Source organism: Puccinia triticina, chromosome 14A, assembly GCF_026914185.1.
Source record: "Puccinia triticina chromosome 14A, complete sequence".
NCBI classification, from domain to species: domain Eukaryota; kingdom Fungi; phylum Basidiomycota; class Pucciniomycetes; order Pucciniales; family Pucciniaceae; genus Puccinia; species Puccinia triticina.
Genome location: NC_070571.1, coordinates 4,308,508 through 4,326,484, shown reverse-complemented (window position 1 = coordinate 4,326,484; position 17,977 = coordinate 4,308,508). Strand labels below are relative to the sequence as shown.

Sequence of the window (17,977 nt, the reverse complement as noted above, 5' to 3'; positions counted from 1 at the left end):
GAGGGGTTGAGGACGAGCTGCCAGCTGGAAGTGCAGTGGCAGAGAACGTCCTGAGGTTAGAAAAATCCAAACCCCAGGTTTATATACCCCAACCAACTCACCCACCTTGAGTTTTTGGGTATGTATGTCTACAAGAACTGTGCGGGCAGTCGCGAGGCAGCAGCGTGGCGGTGGCGTCGCCCTCCATGCTGTATGTTGTGTGTACCATGGAGGGTTGAGTACTGGCTGTACCAGTCACTATGCTCCAAGGCAGCGGGCTGCCCCTACTACAAAGGTTTGCCACGATGGTTGCTACATGCCGCGCCACCCACTCCGCTCGCCTCGCGCATTTCATTCGCAACACAGCAGGGCAGAGTCCAAGCATTGCACATCTGACCAACTTCGATCTTCGTCTGCAGGCCGCACCCACCGAAATCAAATTTACCATGGAGGACATGATCAAGGATGCAATCAAGAACGACAAGGAAAACGTCCGGGGTGGCGTCAGTCAACCAGCCAACAAGAAGTAAGCCAATTTTCTGCCCCCGCCGCGATCTTTACATGTTTTTTGACCCCATTACTCCACGTTCGCAGATATCTCGCTTTCCGCTTCAAGGTTCTTGACACCCCGGCCAACATTGCTCGTCTGAACAAAGCCATTGCTTGAGGGGCCGAGAAAGGTGTTTTCGCTCTGCCCAAGGGCGCCAGCGGCAAGGTCAAACTAGCCAAACCCGTCAAACCCGTCTCGGAAGTCAAAGAGCCCGTAAGTCCATCCTCATCCTGCAGCTCCCACTGGTGCCGTTGTTGACTCCGCTTCCGTCTCGCAGAAACCAGCCCCCAAAGCCGCCAAGCCTGCCAGCAAGCCCGTCGCTAAGAAGCCCGCCGCCGAGAAAGTAAAGGCCCCAGCCGCTGCCAAGAAGGTAACCAAGAAGGTCCCCACCGCCCCCACAAAGAAAGTCGCCGCCGCTAAGGCAGTAAGTTCTCCTTTCCACTCATCCCCAGCACGTCTGATCGGTACTAATTGGCACTCTTTACTTACTACAGTCTACTGGCAAGAAGACAAGCTCTACGACAAAGAAAGTCAAAGCAGCAGCGATGAAATCGTGATCCGGCTGTCTCCCTTCCCCTCTGATATCCCATCTTGATCTTTCTTTGTCTTCTTCTTTGTTTGCCACTTCGGTCCATTTTTTGCCTTTTCTGTTATGCCTAATTCCATTGCGTTCCCGTCTTTCCTGGCTCTCCCTTCATAACGGTCCTGTATTTTTTCCTTTCCTCCTTCCTCTCACCATGAAAACAAAAGTGGGAACCGTATATCTATATATATTACCATGTGCTGTTCGCCGTTGTTTGGATTATCTTTTCTGCCATGCCTTTGTCCAGAGTTCTTGCCGCTTCCATTCTATGAAATGTCTTGTTCTGATTACTCGCAGTGACAATGCCACACCATCCAGCATGACAAAGTTGCCCAATCGCACCGATAGTGACTTGACTGCACTGCCTCCACAACCTTGTGTCCCACAACTGTCCGGCGGCATCGGCATATATATATATGCGCCCGATCGTCAACAAGCTTTCCCCAGCGTCTCCGTCTCCTCCTGACGCCTGGAAACCAAGCCGAAGCTCAGCACAAAAGATATGTCATGCTGACTAGCCCCGCATGTCCAGATCACAGCCACGTGCATATCGCACATGCCTCCTGCAAGTATTTGGTCCCTCGCCGGCCTCTGGGCTCGGCTTGACAGGTACAGGTGGGGCACCATACCATACCTGTATGCGTCGTTTACTTTTTTTGCTCAGGAGCGGAGGATTTACGTAGGCAGTGCATCCACGCTGTATGCGCTGCTGCTCCTCGGGGCGGAGAGATGCAGGAGGATCCAGGAGGCTTGGGGCCTCGTATTCACTCCCGGCCGTCTGCTTGGCCTCTTGCCACCCCTCCCCGCTCGAACTTAACACCAGTCCCTCGCGAGCACCCTGGAGACGCTCCGCGCCTGCTCGGAGAGGCTTAGTTAAGCTCGCTCCCCGCTCGGGGCGCTCAGCCGGCGCACCAGCAGTGCAGGCGCCACATTGGCGCCACTGGGGCTCATGAGGACACACAGTCATCGTGACGCCCCCTGTCATGAACCGGGGCGCCACCGGTTGAGGTGACGCCCTCATGTACAACATGGTATTGCCATTGACCTGGGCGCCCCAGGTACGCCCCCATCTGGCACCCCTACGCGGCGTAGTACGCCGCTTCGGCAGGGGGGGGGGGGGGGGCGCCCCGCGGGTCCATCATGGCGTCGCCGAGGCTGGCCGCCGGCAGGACGGGGGGTGCCTTGGGGTGAGTATGGCCCCGGGGTCGCCCGAGAGTCGGCCACATGCCTCCACGGCCGTACCGCCGGCCTGTTGAGGCGTAGGCCCAGAGAGGCCCCATCGGAGCCTTCGAGCTGGGTCGGGCAAGCCATGAGGGCAGCCCCGAGGGGTGTGGGATTCGGGCAGCGCATTCAACAACCCCCAGAAACACCTTGAAGAGACCCTTGGGGTTCATCATGGCGTTGCCAAGGCTGGCCGCCGGCAGGACGGGGGGCGCCTTGGGGTGATTATGGCCCCGGGGTCGCCCGGGAGTCGGCCACATGCCTCCACGGCCATACCGCCGCCCTGTTGAGGCGTAGGCCCAGAGAGGCCCCATCGGAGCCTTTGAGCCGGGTCGGGCAAGCCATGAGGGCAGCCCCAAGAGGTGTGGGATGTGGGCGGAGGGCGCTTGCGTTCAACGACCCCCAGAAACACCTTGAAGAGACCCTTGGTTTCACCTCAGAGGTGAGGCAAGGTGAAACTGTAACGCTTCCTTCCCCAGCACTTGGTGAGGTGAAACCATAAACACTTCCTGCCCCAGCCAAGATCCGCTTCTCATACAAAACAACCCACTCAGATCCCACTTCACAAATTCACACACCTAGGTGTAGTTCAGAGAAGTCTTGATTTATTGCAAACACTTAAATTCCAGTAGTAGTAAATCTAACAAAAACAATGGTTAATAAAAGATAGGAAAATGTGTGAAAACATTGAATAATTTTACCTATTGAGGTTTAGTTTTATTGACTAGACAGGCTGTTGATGTTGGCGATAGACTATGAGAGAATATGTAAACTGAGAAAATATAAAGAGCATTGAGTTGATGAAACCTAAGATTGAGAAACAGCGAGCAAGCAAAGTACCTCTCCTCCCCCTGATCAAGTATCCTCTGTGTCTTGAGAACTACGCCTGCGCTTGACTGAGATGCACTGATTGATATGACATTCAGATGAGTGCTTGATAATGTTGAATTTACCTTGATTCAATATTGCCAATTGGCGGGGTTCAGTCAATGGTGTGGAGTGTGATCTTGAAGGTACTGGGTTAGTTCGCTCCCAGAGCTTGAGGTGAAAATTCTAGAGGCTTATTTGAGATGGAGATTGAGCATTTGACATGTAGTGAAAATTTCATCCAACACCAGAACCACACAATCATCAATCTGCGGCTGAAATGGGCCCCACTGATGAGCCAGGTATGCCTTTTCTCCACTACTTCAGTTGTTTGTGACAAAAAGGCTCACATATTCCTCCTTGTCAAAAGACTAAACCCACAAAGAGAGTGTTACATACTATGTATTTCCCCAAGCAAGGAAAGGACTGGCACAAGCATGTCAAAAATGCCGCACACAAGAACAATGTCCAACAGCGCAATGAATTGAGGAGGTCAAGGGTACCCCTTGGGAGGCTGATCAAACTCAGGAACAGGAAAACTGGCAATTCCATGAAGAAGACATTGCTCATGAAGATTGTACATGGGCTCACATGATGGCACTCATTGGGGGACTTAACACACAGATGCTTGAACCAGAGACAAATGATTCTTTGCCTCTAGAGCCTGGGGTTTAATATTGACAGCAATTCCATTTAAATGATGATTCTTGGATGGAAAACCTCCATAAATCGCTTTTGCATACTGTGAAAACCCATTCATTAACCTTTCCACATAGGACCTTAAATGAGAGGCAATGGTCATTAATTGGTCTCTATACTTTGCCCCTTCCCACACCAAATGTAAGTCTGACTGATCCACCAATGGATGTGTTAATGTTTTATCTGCTTGCTATCTAGATTGAATTTCTTCAGATCAAAATCCACAATGCATGTTTCACTTGTTACAAATCACAAGACAAAACTTTCCAAGTCATAATCAAACTGCACAACACTGAATCACCAATTCTTGTCTCACATTAACTGAAGATTACCCTTCCTGTCACCTCCATCTGGCCCCTAACTCAACTTTTACTCAAAAGGAATAATAGAATGTGATGGTTCTTGGTTTTTGGGGTTTTAAACTCTGCAGCGGCGCAGCTGCCTTGGCCTCTAGTTTACATAAAATCATAAAGCCAATTTTGGCTGGGAGATGTCAGTGTGCACAAAACTTAAAGTGACATCTCCCAGCCAAAATTGCAGTTTATAATTTTATGTAGAAAGATCTTATGCAATTTTGAACACCACAATTGTGTATACATTTAGTCATCTACCGCCGCGCGAGGCAATCATGGTGTTCAAAATTGCATAAGATTTTTTTACATAACAGCATAAGCTGCAGTTTTTGCTGGGAGATGTCACTTTAAGTTTTATGTACACTGATATCTCCCAGCCAAAATCACATGTTATGCTGTTATGTAAACACATCTTATGCAATTTTGAACACCATAAATGGTTTCTCTTCATCGCCCATTTGGAGAACCAGAACCAGAAGCAACAGTAGCTAACCGTCATTGCATTGGGACACCGTAGTGCCCATCTGCTTTCTCACAGTTTAAAATCTTTTGGGGCATTGCCAAAGGCCATCTCACTGAGTCAAACCCTGGACTTTGGGGCATGGGTTTGGGTTACAGCCTTAGTGAAAAGTATTCAGGTATGGCTGGCTCAAAGTGTCAGCCGGGCTACTACAATAAGTTAGAGCCCGGCTAACGAATCTAGCTGTGCCATTATATTTACATACTAAACTGCGGCGCAGAGCACCAAGCAGTCGCTAAAACTACCCGGCCTTAGCGACTACGACCTAAGGAGTGAGTGACGGAACTCCCGCCAAAGGAATCGGCCGGAGGACAAAAGCATTGAACAGGTTAAAAACCCGCTCTCAGGCCAAGAGAACGGGTCGCAAGACATTCTCCAGTTTGATCAAACTAGGAGAAACATCAACCAAAGAATCAATGTGAAAAAGGCCGGAGGAGTGTAATAATAAAGTGAACTACTGTACATCTCCAGCCGCAGATGAACAGGAAAACATCCCTTGGTTTGAGGAGAGAATCCGTCATCTCCAATAGATGACTGACAGGAGCGACTTGGATCATAGAATCCTTGGAAGCTCCTGTCAACGCGCTATTCCTCCGGCTGAAGAGCCGAAGGAAGCGTAACCACATAGAGCTACAACCCTACCGGTTGTAGCTTGTCTATATAAATGGGGGCCTTTGGGTGATTAAAGGTCCCCCAGATACATTTATAACCACTTCGAAGCTTTGCCCGTCTCGCCCTTGTCTAATTGACCTGTGCCCCAGCCGGACCTTGCCTTGACCTCGGTTTACTTGAATTGGTAGTCTTTTTTACCGCAGACCCTCACTGAGAGTAAGTCTGTGTTTTTTCCCTTTTCTATCGGGATTTTATCCCAAACTATCTGCTGGGTGCGAGTAATCGCGCAACTACCCCCTTTCCAAGGGCCCCAGAAGTCACAGGACACAAAAACCCCTGCGCATTTCGTGCGCAGGCCCTGTAAGAACCGCGGAGGGCACTAAACCACCCCAGGCGCCCCTGGCCCCTCCGTTAACCTCTTTTTTTGTTTCATTAGAAGTAGCTTATCCTAAGCTACTTCGCACTTCTACCGCGCATTTGCTGCGCGCTACATCACACCGTTCTCTGTTGCCGGCGTAGCTAGAGGAGTATTCATACTCTTGGCATCACCAAGCCTGACACAAAGACTGTAGGCTCAACGTTGTAGTGTTCCTCAACCCAGGATTGTCCTGGGATGAGGAGTACTGGCCGTGCTGCGGCAAGTCCAGGAGATGTGTGTGACATCTATGTCACACCACCTCCCTTCTTGCCGCAGAGGCCACTGTGCGTGCAGCTATTGGACTGGGGGAGACACAGAACAAAAGTAAGAGAAAACAAATAGAGATAATGCAACCAAAATAATGTTGCAGTGAACTGGGACAGCAGAACACAGCGCAGATGAGTTTGTGGAAGGATGAGTTTCATTGCATCATGAGAAAACAAGGAAAGCTGAGAAAGAAAGAAAAAGGAGAAGAAGAAAGGAAAAGCTCACCTGGGACAGCAGAACACAGCGCAGATGAGTTCGTGGAAGGATGAGAAAAAGCCTTCCACGTCTGCTGCCCAGGTGACTAGACTACACTACATGACATGTCACAGAATGTGAAAGTGAGAAGACAGGTTGGAAGCAGAAACAAAACAGAACTACAACCCTACACCTCAACACCCCCCCTTGCTGAGAACCTGAAAAAGGAAAACAAAAGAAAACAGAAGAAATGGAGAGAGAAAAAAAAGAAAAAGAAAAAAAAAGAGAATAACTAGACTACCCCAAAGCGCGCACAATGTTCCTCCAGAAGAACCCGGTTGAGAGGCTTGGTTAACATGTCTGCAAGCATGTCTCTTGTTGAGACATGGAGTACCGTGATCTTCCCGCTTTTGACACATTCACGTGAGAAGTGATACCAAGCGTTGATGTGTTTGGTGCGCGCGTGATGCTCAGGATTCTTTGCAAGCGCTTCTGCTCCGGCGTTGTCAACATGAAGAGGGATTGCAGAGCACGGGCGAAATTTGAGTTTCGTCAAAATGTACCTTAACCATAGTCCTTCTTTACACGAGTTGGACATGGCTTTGTACTCAGCCTCTGTGCTGGAGAGTGAAATTGTGGCTTGCTTCCGAGATTTCCAGGAGATAGCGCCATCAGCGAGGCGGAAGGTGTATCCAGATTTTGATTTCCTTTCATGGCGGTCTTCAGCCCAGTCCGAATCCGAGAAACCAGAGCAGGTCAGGGAACCTCCAAGTCGCAGACGAAGGTCTTGGGTAGAGATTAAGTAGTGCAGTACCCTAACAGCTGCGCGCCAGTGAGCTTCTGAGGGGTCCTGTAGAAACTGAGAGAGTCTGTTGATTGTGAAGGACACATCCGGGCGCGTGCATTGAGATGCCCAGAGAAGAGCACCAACCAGCTGGGGGTAAGGACCGGGGGACAATTTCTTGCCTGCTTTGCGGGGTACTAGATCTTTGAAAACGGAATCGGTAGGAGTACGGACTGAGATCGGGGGTTCGACTAGAAATCGTTTCTGCATGTCGGTGATATAGTGCGGCTGGGAAAGGTAGACTGCCTTGTTGTCAAAGTCGCGCTCAATCTTCATTGACAAGAAGTGATGGAGCTCCTCGTCCGCTCCTATTTTGAAACGTTTACCTAACAAGGTAATGAGTGAGTCTACGACTAGCGGCTCCCCTACAATTGCCAGATCGTCCACGTGGACCGTGACCGCACCAACAAGATTGCCGTCCCTTACGGTGAAGTATAAGGTAAGGTCGTAACAAGACTGAGTAAGACCTGCCTGTAGAAGGCCATCATGCAGCCCCTTGTTCCACTCGCACGGGGACTGCTTCAGGCCGTAGATTGAACGGTGAACTTCGCAGACCCAGTCTGGGTGCGCTGGGTCTTCAAACCCCGGAGGTTGTTCCATAAAGACAGGCTCTTCGAGACGGCCGTTCAGAAAGGCGGTTTTAAAGTCGACTTGCCTGCCTTTCCACTGCTTGATTGCCAATAAGCTCAGAATCAAGCGGAGGGTTTCCTGCCGAAGGGTGGGTGCGAAAACTTTGTCGTAGTCTACGCCGTGGACTTGGGTGTACCCCATCGCAACTAATCTTGCCTTTAGCTTTTGGATTGAATGGTTGGGCCGACATTTAATTTTAAAGACCCACTTGGACTTTATGATTTTACGCTTGGCCGGACGAGGGACCAATCGCCAGGTGTCCATGCCGAGAAGAGAGACAAACTTGTCGTCAGCCGCCTTCAGCCATTTAGCTTTGTTTGGTGAGCGCAGCAGCTGTTTCCAGGTTTTAGGGGTGTCGACTTCATCAGCGGCTGATGCAGATTTTGACCATGTACCGTAGCGATCTGGAGCGCGCCTCTGACGGCCGGAGCGACAAGCTGGAGGCGAAGGGTTCCTAAGAGCCGCAGTCTGTGGTGGAGGAACGGCCGCTGCTGGAATCAAAGAGTGAGGTTGAGAGGAGGGGGCCAGAGGTGTAGGAGCTTGGGGAACCAAAGGAGATGAGGGAGAAGCTTGAGGGGAGGGGGAGGGGGGAGGAGGGGGAGGAGGAGAGCAGGGGGAACTGGGGGAGGGAGGGGGAGCGGAAGGGACCATATGAGATAAAACTGGCGAAGAGGGTCGCTGAGCCGGTACTGCATGAATAGATGCTGTTAGACAACGGTCAAATCTTGGTTTCAACGGAATATCCAGTGGCGGTAGATTTTCAGACACGGGATCAGGTCCCAGGATTTATTTGGGAGGTTGACAGTGCGGTTGAGCAGGAGGTGAAGATCGAATGGGCCAAGGTAGTTCCACAGCTACAGGTGATGGCTCACGTTTCAGCTCAGCACCGTAAGGGTCGAAGGAGAGATTGTCAAAGAGGACGTCTCGAGTTTTTATGACGGACCTCCTTTCCAAATCCCATACTCAACACCCGTTTCCGTCTCCCAGATAGGAGAGGAGTATTGCTGATCAGCCTTTCTTGTCGAGTTTCTTCCTATCCGCTTCTGGAACCTTGTACCAAACCAAGCAACCAAATGGATGTAGGGATGACAAATTTACAAGCGGTTTGTCCAGGACCTCGTTTGGTGGCTTGAAACCTGCTGGGGTGTAGCACGGGACAGAGTTTAGAGAGAAAGACACGTGGCGGAGAGCATCCGCCCAAAAGAATTTGGGAAGGCCTGCACTCAGAAGGAAACAACGGATTAGGTTCCCTATGGTTTGATTCGTCCGTTCTGCAACACTGTTTAGCTTGGGGGAATGCGGAGGCCCGGGCTTGTGTGAAATTCCAGCTTGATCCAGGTAGGAAGAAAACTCAGATGACATGTATTCACCACCGTTATCGGAGCGCAGTGCAAGGATTTTGTGCGCTCCATCTCGCTCAAAGTGGGCACAAAAAATTTTGAAGCAGGAAGACACGTCTGATTTTGATTTCATCGGAAAGAAGGAAACAAATTTGGAGAAATCATTGATGAAGGTTACAAAGTACTTGTACCCTTCTCTGGATTGGACCTCTAATGATCCAACGTCGGAGTGTATAGGTTTGCCGGGTTGATCAGATTGATATGCGGAACAAGATTTGAAGGATAAACGGTGCATTTTGGATTGCACGCACACAGGACATTGCTGAACATCGATCTCGTTCATGATTGATGGTTTGATGTTCTTGATCTTCAAAAGGCGCTTCAGGGGCCGGAGGCCTATGTGAGATAGGCGGTGATGATACCCCAGAAGAGAGGTGTCAACGGAAGACTGATAGTGGGTGGATGTAGAGAGAGATGTTACCTTGTTGGATGGAAGGTAATATAGATTTCCTTTTTGGTATCCTCGGCCAACGGCGTTGACTTGTACCCCAACAGAGCCAGACTGGAAGATGTCACAGCTGTTCTTGTTGAAGATGCAGGTCAGACCTGCGTCGCACATGGCTGCTATTGACAACAGAGGCTTGTGAAGATTGGGAACAACAAGGGTGGGTACTGAGACTGGTGTGTCAAGCGGAAGAGTCGAAGTGCCACGATGAGTAGCAGAGACTTTTGAGTGATCGGCAAGGCAAATTGCGGTATGGTCTGGTTTGATGCTGGAGACGGCCTCTGCATACGGCGTCATACAGTTAGAGCATCCCAATTCAAGGTTTGCATTGCGCTGGGCAATGGAGCTGGCATTTGCGGTATGCTCAGCGATAACGACCGCATTGCCTGCTCTGGCTGGATGGTGAGAAGAGTGGCCGTCATCCGAGCCCGAGTAGTCGGAGTCGTCATTGTCTTCCCCCCCTCCAAGCTCAACGACCGTAGTCTTTCCTGCTTTGGCTTGAGGCTTCGGTCCTGCGCGACCTCTGCGGTTTCCATGGCGGCGGTGGCGATCAGTCCCGTGTGACGAATCAGGTCGACGGCCCTGCTTGTGCTCTGTGAGGATCCGAGCTGCACTCTCGCAGGCCAATAGTTTGTGGCCATTGATGTTGCAGAAAGTACAGAAGAGGGCACCATTCCAGGGAGGACAAGGCTTGCGGTCATTCGACTCATTGGCGCGGGCGACTGATTTGACAAGTTGAGCCTCCTTGAGACGAGCCTTACGACAAAGGGATTCTTGACGCAGAGCCGACACAATCTTGGTTGACAAGATACGGCTCTCATTCATGAGAGCGGACATGCAGGGGTGCCAGTTGGAAGGAAGAGAGTTCAACAGGGAGGTCGCATGTATGTTGTCCGGAGTGAGGGGGGTGGCAGGAGTGACAACCGCGTTGAGGCGCTCAGCATAGCCTTGGAGTTGATCAATGTGAGCATCGACATCATTGCCGGTCATGCGGGCAGTGGTTAGTTTTTGAAGCCAGTACATCCTTCCTCCGGAGGCAGAGTCTTGATGGGCCTCTTTCAAGGCCTCCCACATCCCTTTTGCATCGTCTTTGAAAAGTTGGATATAGCGGAGGTTGACTGGCTCGACCGTGCGGGAGATGACCAAGCATATGGCCAGATTATCCTGCGCTTGGGTAGGTCGTCGAGTAGGTGCAGTGCCTTGGGGAAGAGTCTCAATGATATAGCCAACTCCAGTCACGTTGAAATGAATTTCAAGTACCACGGACCAGTCGAGATAGTTTGATTTTTCACTTGGGGCCTTGAGTGGTTCGACCCCAGAGATCTTTAGTGCCGGGTGTGATGTGAGCTCCATGTGAGGCAGAGCAAATTTTACGGTGGAATCGCTGGTCAACATCAGTGCTGATGGAGCGAAAGAGTGGTTGATCCTTTGGATGAATCACGAACTAAGTAATCTGGTATTTAATGTGCACGAGCTAGAGGCAACTGGGTCTCATAACCTGTTGCAGTGAATTGGGACAGCAGAACACAGCGCAGATGAGTTTGTGAGAGGATGAGTTTCATTGCATCATGAGAAAACAAGGAAAGCTGAGAAAGAAAGAAAAAGGAGAAGAAGAAAGGAAAAGCTCACCTGGGACAGCAGAACGCAGCGCAGATGAGTTCGTGGAAGGATGAGGAAAAGCCTTCCACGTCTGCTGCCCAGGTGACTAGACTACACTACATGACATGTCACAGAATGTGAAAGTGAGAAGACAGGTTGGAAGCAGAAACAAAACAGAACTACAACCCTACACCTCAACAAATAATAAGAAAATTTTTAACACTAGGTCCGCAGTCTTGAGGAAATTTCTGATTCTTAGTCAAAATTTCAGCTATCTGGTCTCTTGTACCTACCCAGTTCAGCGCTGTCTTTTTCTGAAACAGTGCCTCATTAGCAATATAGAAATCTTGATCTGAATTTTGGGTCTGTTTGTTAGAAGCTTTGTCAGTAGCAACAGTGGGCTGCTACGCTAAACTACGCTCTTTTAGCCCTAACATTTAGTGTAGCGGCAAAAAGCGCTGGCCTTTTTTGAATAGCGTTAGCGCGCTGTTAGCGCCGCTACGCTGCGCTAACAGCACGCCAATTTTCTTTTAGCGTTAGCACTATACTACAGCCGCTACGCTGCGCTACGTTGCGCTAAGGCGCTTTTAGCGGAAACAAGGCCTTTTTTGCCTCAAAAAGCGCTGTAGTGCAGCGTATCGAACGCTCTTTTGCGCCCTGCGTGCTTAGCAATAGCGCCATTGCGCAAATCTGCGCTAACACTACGCTAAAAGCTAAAATAGCTTTGCACCCTGTGCGCGTAGCGTTAGCGCAGATGTGCGCGGTTGCGCTAACACTACACTAAAAAATAGTGCATTTGCGCTGCGCTACGCTACGCTAACAGCTATGGTAGCGTAGCTGACCCACTGTTGTCAGTAGACACCTTGACAGCAGATTGGTTATCACAATGCAAATGCCCAATGAAATTAGCCTTAAGAATGGGACAACACTGGGAATTTACGCTATCCAGGTTGCTTGGATGTCATTTAGTTATCCAGTCCTATGTGGTGTGAAAAACAACATAAATTGAATCTGTGGGTGTCAAAAGAAAGTTTTAATTTTGCTTAACAAGATGAGCCCTAAGTTTTTCCAAGAAACTCCTATTTTCGATGTTGAAGTATCATTTTTGTGACCAAAAATTAGTTATCTGGGTAACTTAGGCTAGATAACTCATTTTTGATGACAAAAGTGATATTTCAAAAGCAAAAACATGAATTTCTTGGAAGAAATTAGGTCCCATCATGTTGAGAAACATTTAAGCTTTCTTGTGACACCCACAGAGTCTATTTATGTTGTTTTTCACACCACTTAGGACTGGATAACTAAATGACATCCAAGCAACCTGGATAGCGTAACTTCCCAGTGTTGAATGGGAGGTCAAGTGTTGGAGAGGAGTGGAGCCTGGGACAATGATGTGGGGGTAATTTGGCGGAGATGATGGACTATTGCGCAAAAGTGTTGGATCTGCCGAATTGGGTGGGAACCAAGATGTGCGTGGGGGGGGGGGGGGGGGGGAGGTTTATGGTTTCTCTTCTCTTTTCTTTTTCCTATCATCTTACTTACTAGTTGTCAGCCTTAGAGATACATCAAGTATCCAAAAGACTGCAATAACTTAGTAAATAATAATAATTATTAAATTATTATTGCAGAATCAGATTCCTCATCATAAATTAGCGGGGGTTACCCACTTAAACTACCCCCTTATTCCTATTCCTTCATGTACTAATTGTATAAATAAGAATTGGCCCCAGAAAGCACCCAAAAATAATATTACATACATAAATTTAGTAAAACAAACAATGTACATAAAATTAAACTGTTGTACATTAATGAGTAATATTACTTGTGTAAAAATACCCCGTGAAAGTATTATGTAGACTTCTACTGAAGCTCTTTCACATGACAATTGGTTATAAACATGTCATGTGACAGAGTCAGGGAAATTAGTCTATTACAATACAATTAAATTACCCACAGCCAAGCCCTTTTCACGGCTACACCCCTGGATACTCCCATAGGGAGAAAAGGACTCAGTGTTTACGCCCACTGAAGTCCCCTCTATAAATAGAGGCCTATTTGGCCCTCAGAAAAAGATCCCCCAGACCATTCACCGCCCATAAACTGTAAGTTTGCCGTGAACATTCTCCTCTGCTACTACTGTAGCCCCTTTATCCTTTAAACCAAGTATCTGATGGATGCTTGAATTTTTGGATTGGCAAGATGTCCATTGGACATTCTAAATTGGGAGTGTCCAATGGACGGAAATTTGAAATGTCCAATCAATGGTTTTGAATGCCAAGCATCAATTGGACGCTTCTGGAAATTTCTGAGTAATGCTCAGTGCATGTTACGTCCGCTGGATGCTTCCTGGACATCCTCTGGATGCTTCTCAATCAGAAACATCCACGGGATATAGCACATTTGCAGAAAGGCGCCCCGTTGTGTAGCAGTGAGGAGCCAAGACATCAATAATCACTCAGCCCAGACACATATATATATTCTTGAAGAAGGCAGAAAAGGGTCATTTCTTGCCACTAACCAGCTTTTATTCTTGTACCAATAACTTGTCTGCAAATGGCTTGTGGTGTAGCTTCAGGTGTTTTTCCAGTGGTACATGGAGGTAGGTGTAGCTACAAAAGTTCCAGTGTAGTGATTTATATGGGCATGCGTGGTAGAATTTCCACTTGGAGATAGCGCGGGCAGGAATGCCAGAGCGGCTCAGGCAGAGTGCATTCCGGTGACATAAGCACTGAAGATGATTTCAGAAAGAATGCTAAGAAAGCTTATGGAAAGTCGCGCGCGGATGGAATGCACGGATTGCAGATTGCGGATTTCGGATTGGGTGTTCGGACCGGAGCGGAAAGACAGGACTGGACTACGGCTGACTACACACGTGGACTGGTAGCAGCAGCGCATCAGCAGGTGAGCCATGGCAGCCAAAGCTGGTTCCACTGAAAGGGTGGAACTGGGGCGGAGGCGGTGGTGAGAGACTGACTGACGGGGGCTAGACAGAGGATGGTGGGAGTTAAAGCGTTGGAGAGGAGCAGAGTCTGGGAAAATGACATGCAGAAAGCAAGCAGAGCTGACGGACTAGTGCGGGATTGGGTGGGAACGGCAATGCGCGTGGAGGCTCACAGTTTCTCTTCTCTCTTCTTTCTTCCTTATCCTATCATCTTACAGATTACTCATCCTTGTACTTACACTTATGGACGTACTAGAGTATTAGGAGAGTTTTACATGACCTTATCTTTAATTACGGGATTACTTGCGGATTCTGTGCTTGTGGAGTGCAGAGCTTTATTCACTTGCGGATTACTACACTATAGATCAGGCTCAGAGAGGAGCGCTGAAGGCTAGCGGATAGTAGCAGTGTGGAGCCAAGACACCAATAATCACTCAGCCTGGACACATATATTCTTGAAGAGGGCGGTTAGCGGACATTTCCACTGACCAACCAGCCTTTATTCTCACACCAGAAAGAATCAAATTGCAGTTTGATGCCAAAAATTTCCTTTTACTGCATTATTTTTCCACTGGCATTGTTTGGTATTTGGTTGAGGATGTGTCAGGCCCATAGGAATGCATAATTCCAAAAATTACATGGTAGTTTGCTATCCAACAGGACCATTAGGCTCATGGCTTGGATAGTTCCATTGAAAATTATTATTAAGATTACTACGCTTGTCCACCTTGTTTGATACAAAAAGACTGGGGCTTGCATCTTTTCCAAATATCAACTTCCCTTCAACTCCCCTTACTCTATCCACCCAAGCTCCTCTCTTCAGATCACCTCTGCATCAATCCTGCATCCAACTGCGCATCCTACTCCAATTTAGTCCACCCGCTCTCCCTTTTTCCTGTGGGATGAGTGAGGCGGTGCGGAAGCTGTATGGTTGGAAGATACTATTGGCCAAGAGAAACGTTTTTGCAACAAATTGTAATGTCAGCAGACAGATATGAGGTGATGACAAGGAATGCAGGTGAGGGGAGGAACAAATCAGCGGTGAATGGACAACAAGCTCAGTTGGTTGGGAATGTGGCTGGAAGGTGGTGGGTTGGTATGGTGATGGTAGCAATGGTGAATGTTAATGAACAGGGTTTTAGTGACATGTGGTACAGTGCGCAGTGGCAAGTGCTGGTGTGAGACCCCCTCCTAGGGTGTCACACACATATCACAAGTCTCACTGCGAGATCCATATAGTTCAAGTTCCTCCCCCGCCTTCTTAGCTTGTTAGAGATGCTGATCTCTCCCTGCTAGGTTTGTCTGTTGTTTCTTTTCTTTCTCTTTCTCTTCCCCTTGTTGAGAGATGTTGATATCTCCCTGCTAGCCCATCCTTATCTGCAATTCAGCATAGTTGGGCACTAGAAAATTTGAGAAACGTTCTCCATGCCATCCATCCAGCCTTCAGTGACACTGAAGAGTCCAAACGGGACTCTTACAGCTGGTGGCATAAGGCCCGCGTGTTTATTTACAGGAGAGTGAGTCACACCAGTTTGTCCCCCCAGGGGATCTAGTTCTGTCCTAGCCCCTCCCTTGGAGCCCTAATCACTATATGAGGCCCTTCCTGGACTACTCTAACAACTGGCCCTTTTTTCTTTTTTCTGCAGCACAGCTGGAGGGTCATCCATAGGGCCTTTGGGTCTTTGGGGATTCTTCAACTTGTGTGTATGTTTAATTGTTGTGTCAACTATATTTTTGTTGTAATCCAAGTTTATTAAATACACACAAATGTGGAAACATAGATCTAAGTTTTGGCGTATTTTTAATTAAAAAAGAACACAACAGAAGAGCACACAATTTGAACAATACAGGCAGCCATTGAAAATATCCCCAAAGTGTTGAGTTGTCTGTTAGTCTGCTACCATGATGTATCACCACAGTATGGAGGGCTGTCGGATCGACCCATGAGCACTACCAACCAACCACCCAGCTGGCAGCCACAAGCGTCTGTAGCCTAGTTGGTAAAGGCAGCACTCTAGTATGTGTCTCAGCATAGCTGAGGTCGTGAGTTCGACTCTCACCAGACACATCTTCATTTTACAGTCTCTACACAAAGAATCAAAGGCCCTATGGATGACTCTCCAGCTGTGCCAAAGCAACAAGCAAAAAAGGGCCGGTTGTGAAAGACTCTGTGAAAGAGCCGTCAAGGAGGGGCCTAATCAAGCAACTAGGGGGCTTCCAGGGAGGGGGCGGACGAAACCAGAACCCCTGGGGGGACAATAGACACCAAACCTCCCCTCCTTAAATATTCAAGCTCAGCAAACCTTTGCCTGTCAGACTGTGACTCATCAGCCGCCTTGGCGTCGCGCACACTGTATCCTCGCCAACGCCACACCCACTGTATCCTTGCAAACACCACACCAACGCCCACACCTGCCGCGGCAAAGACTTAAATATTCAAGCTCAGCAACCCTTTGCCTGTCAGACTGTGACTTGGTAGCCGCCTCGCCGTCGCGCACACCGTATCCTCGCCAACGCACCACCCACTGTATCCTTGCAAACACCACACAAACGCCCCTGCCGCGGCGAAGACGGAGGCCCTTGGCAACTGGCTGTTTGAGTTGAACAAATGCTGCCATGATTTCAGTCAACTTTCCCTGTCCCAGAAACAGGTGGTTGTCCTGAAGGCGTATTTGCAGCGGATTGGGGGGGGGGGGGGGGGGTTAACGGCTTTGAACGCAGCAGACTGATCAGTGTTGTTGGCGGGGGGGGGGGGGGCTTGAGTCGGGCCAAGATAAACGTGGGGATGAAGGGTCTTGAACAGCTGGCCAAGGTGTACATCAGCTGCAACTGTATCCTGGCCAGCTTCCGGGGCTGGCAGGGGAACAATGACCTGTTGAGAGCCCCCACACATCTCCATGACTCTGTAGGTTGCATTTCTATGCCAAGATCTATAACAGACTGGGGAAGGAGGAATTGTTGAACAGTGTAGAGGTCAAGCGGCTCCTGATGTCTGTTGAGGCCAGTACAGGCTTTGATTGGACCCTGTTCACTCCTCTGGTCGGCCGGTTTGAGGATCTCGCTAAACGGGCCTACAGACAATGAGATCTTGAGGAAGATCCGGGGACAGAGGGCGGGGGAAGTGGAGCAGAAGAGGTGTTGGATCTCTCCCGGGAAATCCTGCCGCTGATTAGGCTGTGGAAGGGGCAGATGAGCTACATAACTGTTGGCGACATGGTGAAGCCAATTGCGCAGGAGCCCGAGAGCAAGCTGCTGCTCAACATGGTCTTTGATCCCTTATTGCTCCGGACAATCAGCCGTCGCGGCGAGCTCCAGATCCAGCTCCACCTGCTCTACGGCTGGCTCAAATTCTCCCCGCCAAATACCTTGCCATCCACCGGCCAGCCCCAGCGCAATGCTGTTCCCTCCCCACAGTCGCCGTCACCGCGGCGAACAGGCTGCTGCCACCCTCAACTGTTCCAATGACCTCTCCGCGTTCCCAGCTCTCTCAACTGTCCTGCCCATCGCCCCCCAACCATGTCTTTCTTGGCCCTGAGGCCGCCTGATCAGCCTCCCCAAAGGCAATTTGGGTCCAAAGACACTTGCCCCCCCGCTCTTGAAGCTGGGAGCATAGATTGACCATGGCTCAGAGACATGTATGATATATTGGTATCTAGGCTCAGTGAGCAAAGTCGTCCTCTTGAGATGGAAATCAAAATTGAGACTAAATCATCACACTGGAATGAGAGTTACTGAGAAGGGGGATTGCAGTGCATATCTATGGTCTCCATGCTGTCCTCAAATTGACCATGGCTCAGAGACATGTATGATATATTGGTATCTAGGCTCAGTGAGCAAAGTCGTCCTCTTGAGAT

At 49.2% G+C, this 17,977-nt stretch overlaps 2 protein-coding genes across 2 annotated transcripts; both read left to right on the top strand.

Moving 5' to 3' along the window:
- Window positions 1-284: 284 nt before the first annotated feature.
- PtA15_14A391 (uncharacterized protein) lies at window positions 285-1,086 on the top strand (the record flags this gene model as incomplete). The annotated part of the gene is made up of 5 exons (XM_053163102.1): window positions 285-505; window positions 574-595; window positions 680-742; window positions 807-953; window positions 1,024-1,086. The coding sequence occupies 5 exons, from the start codon at window positions 285-287 to the stop codon at window positions 1,084-1,086; spliced, it is 516 nt and encodes a 171-aa protein (XP_053027062.1).
- A 16,250-nt stretch (window positions 1,087-17,336) lies between these two features.
- Window positions 17,337-17,668, top strand: PtA15_14A390 (uncharacterized protein; the record flags this gene model as incomplete). Its single annotated transcript, XM_053163101.1, has 2 exons — window positions 17,337-17,522; window positions 17,606-17,668. 2 exons carry the CDS (start codon window positions 17,337-17,339, stop codon window positions 17,666-17,668), a joined length of 249 nt encoding a protein of 82 aa, XP_053027061.1.
- Window positions 17,669-17,977: the final 309 nt, after the last annotated feature.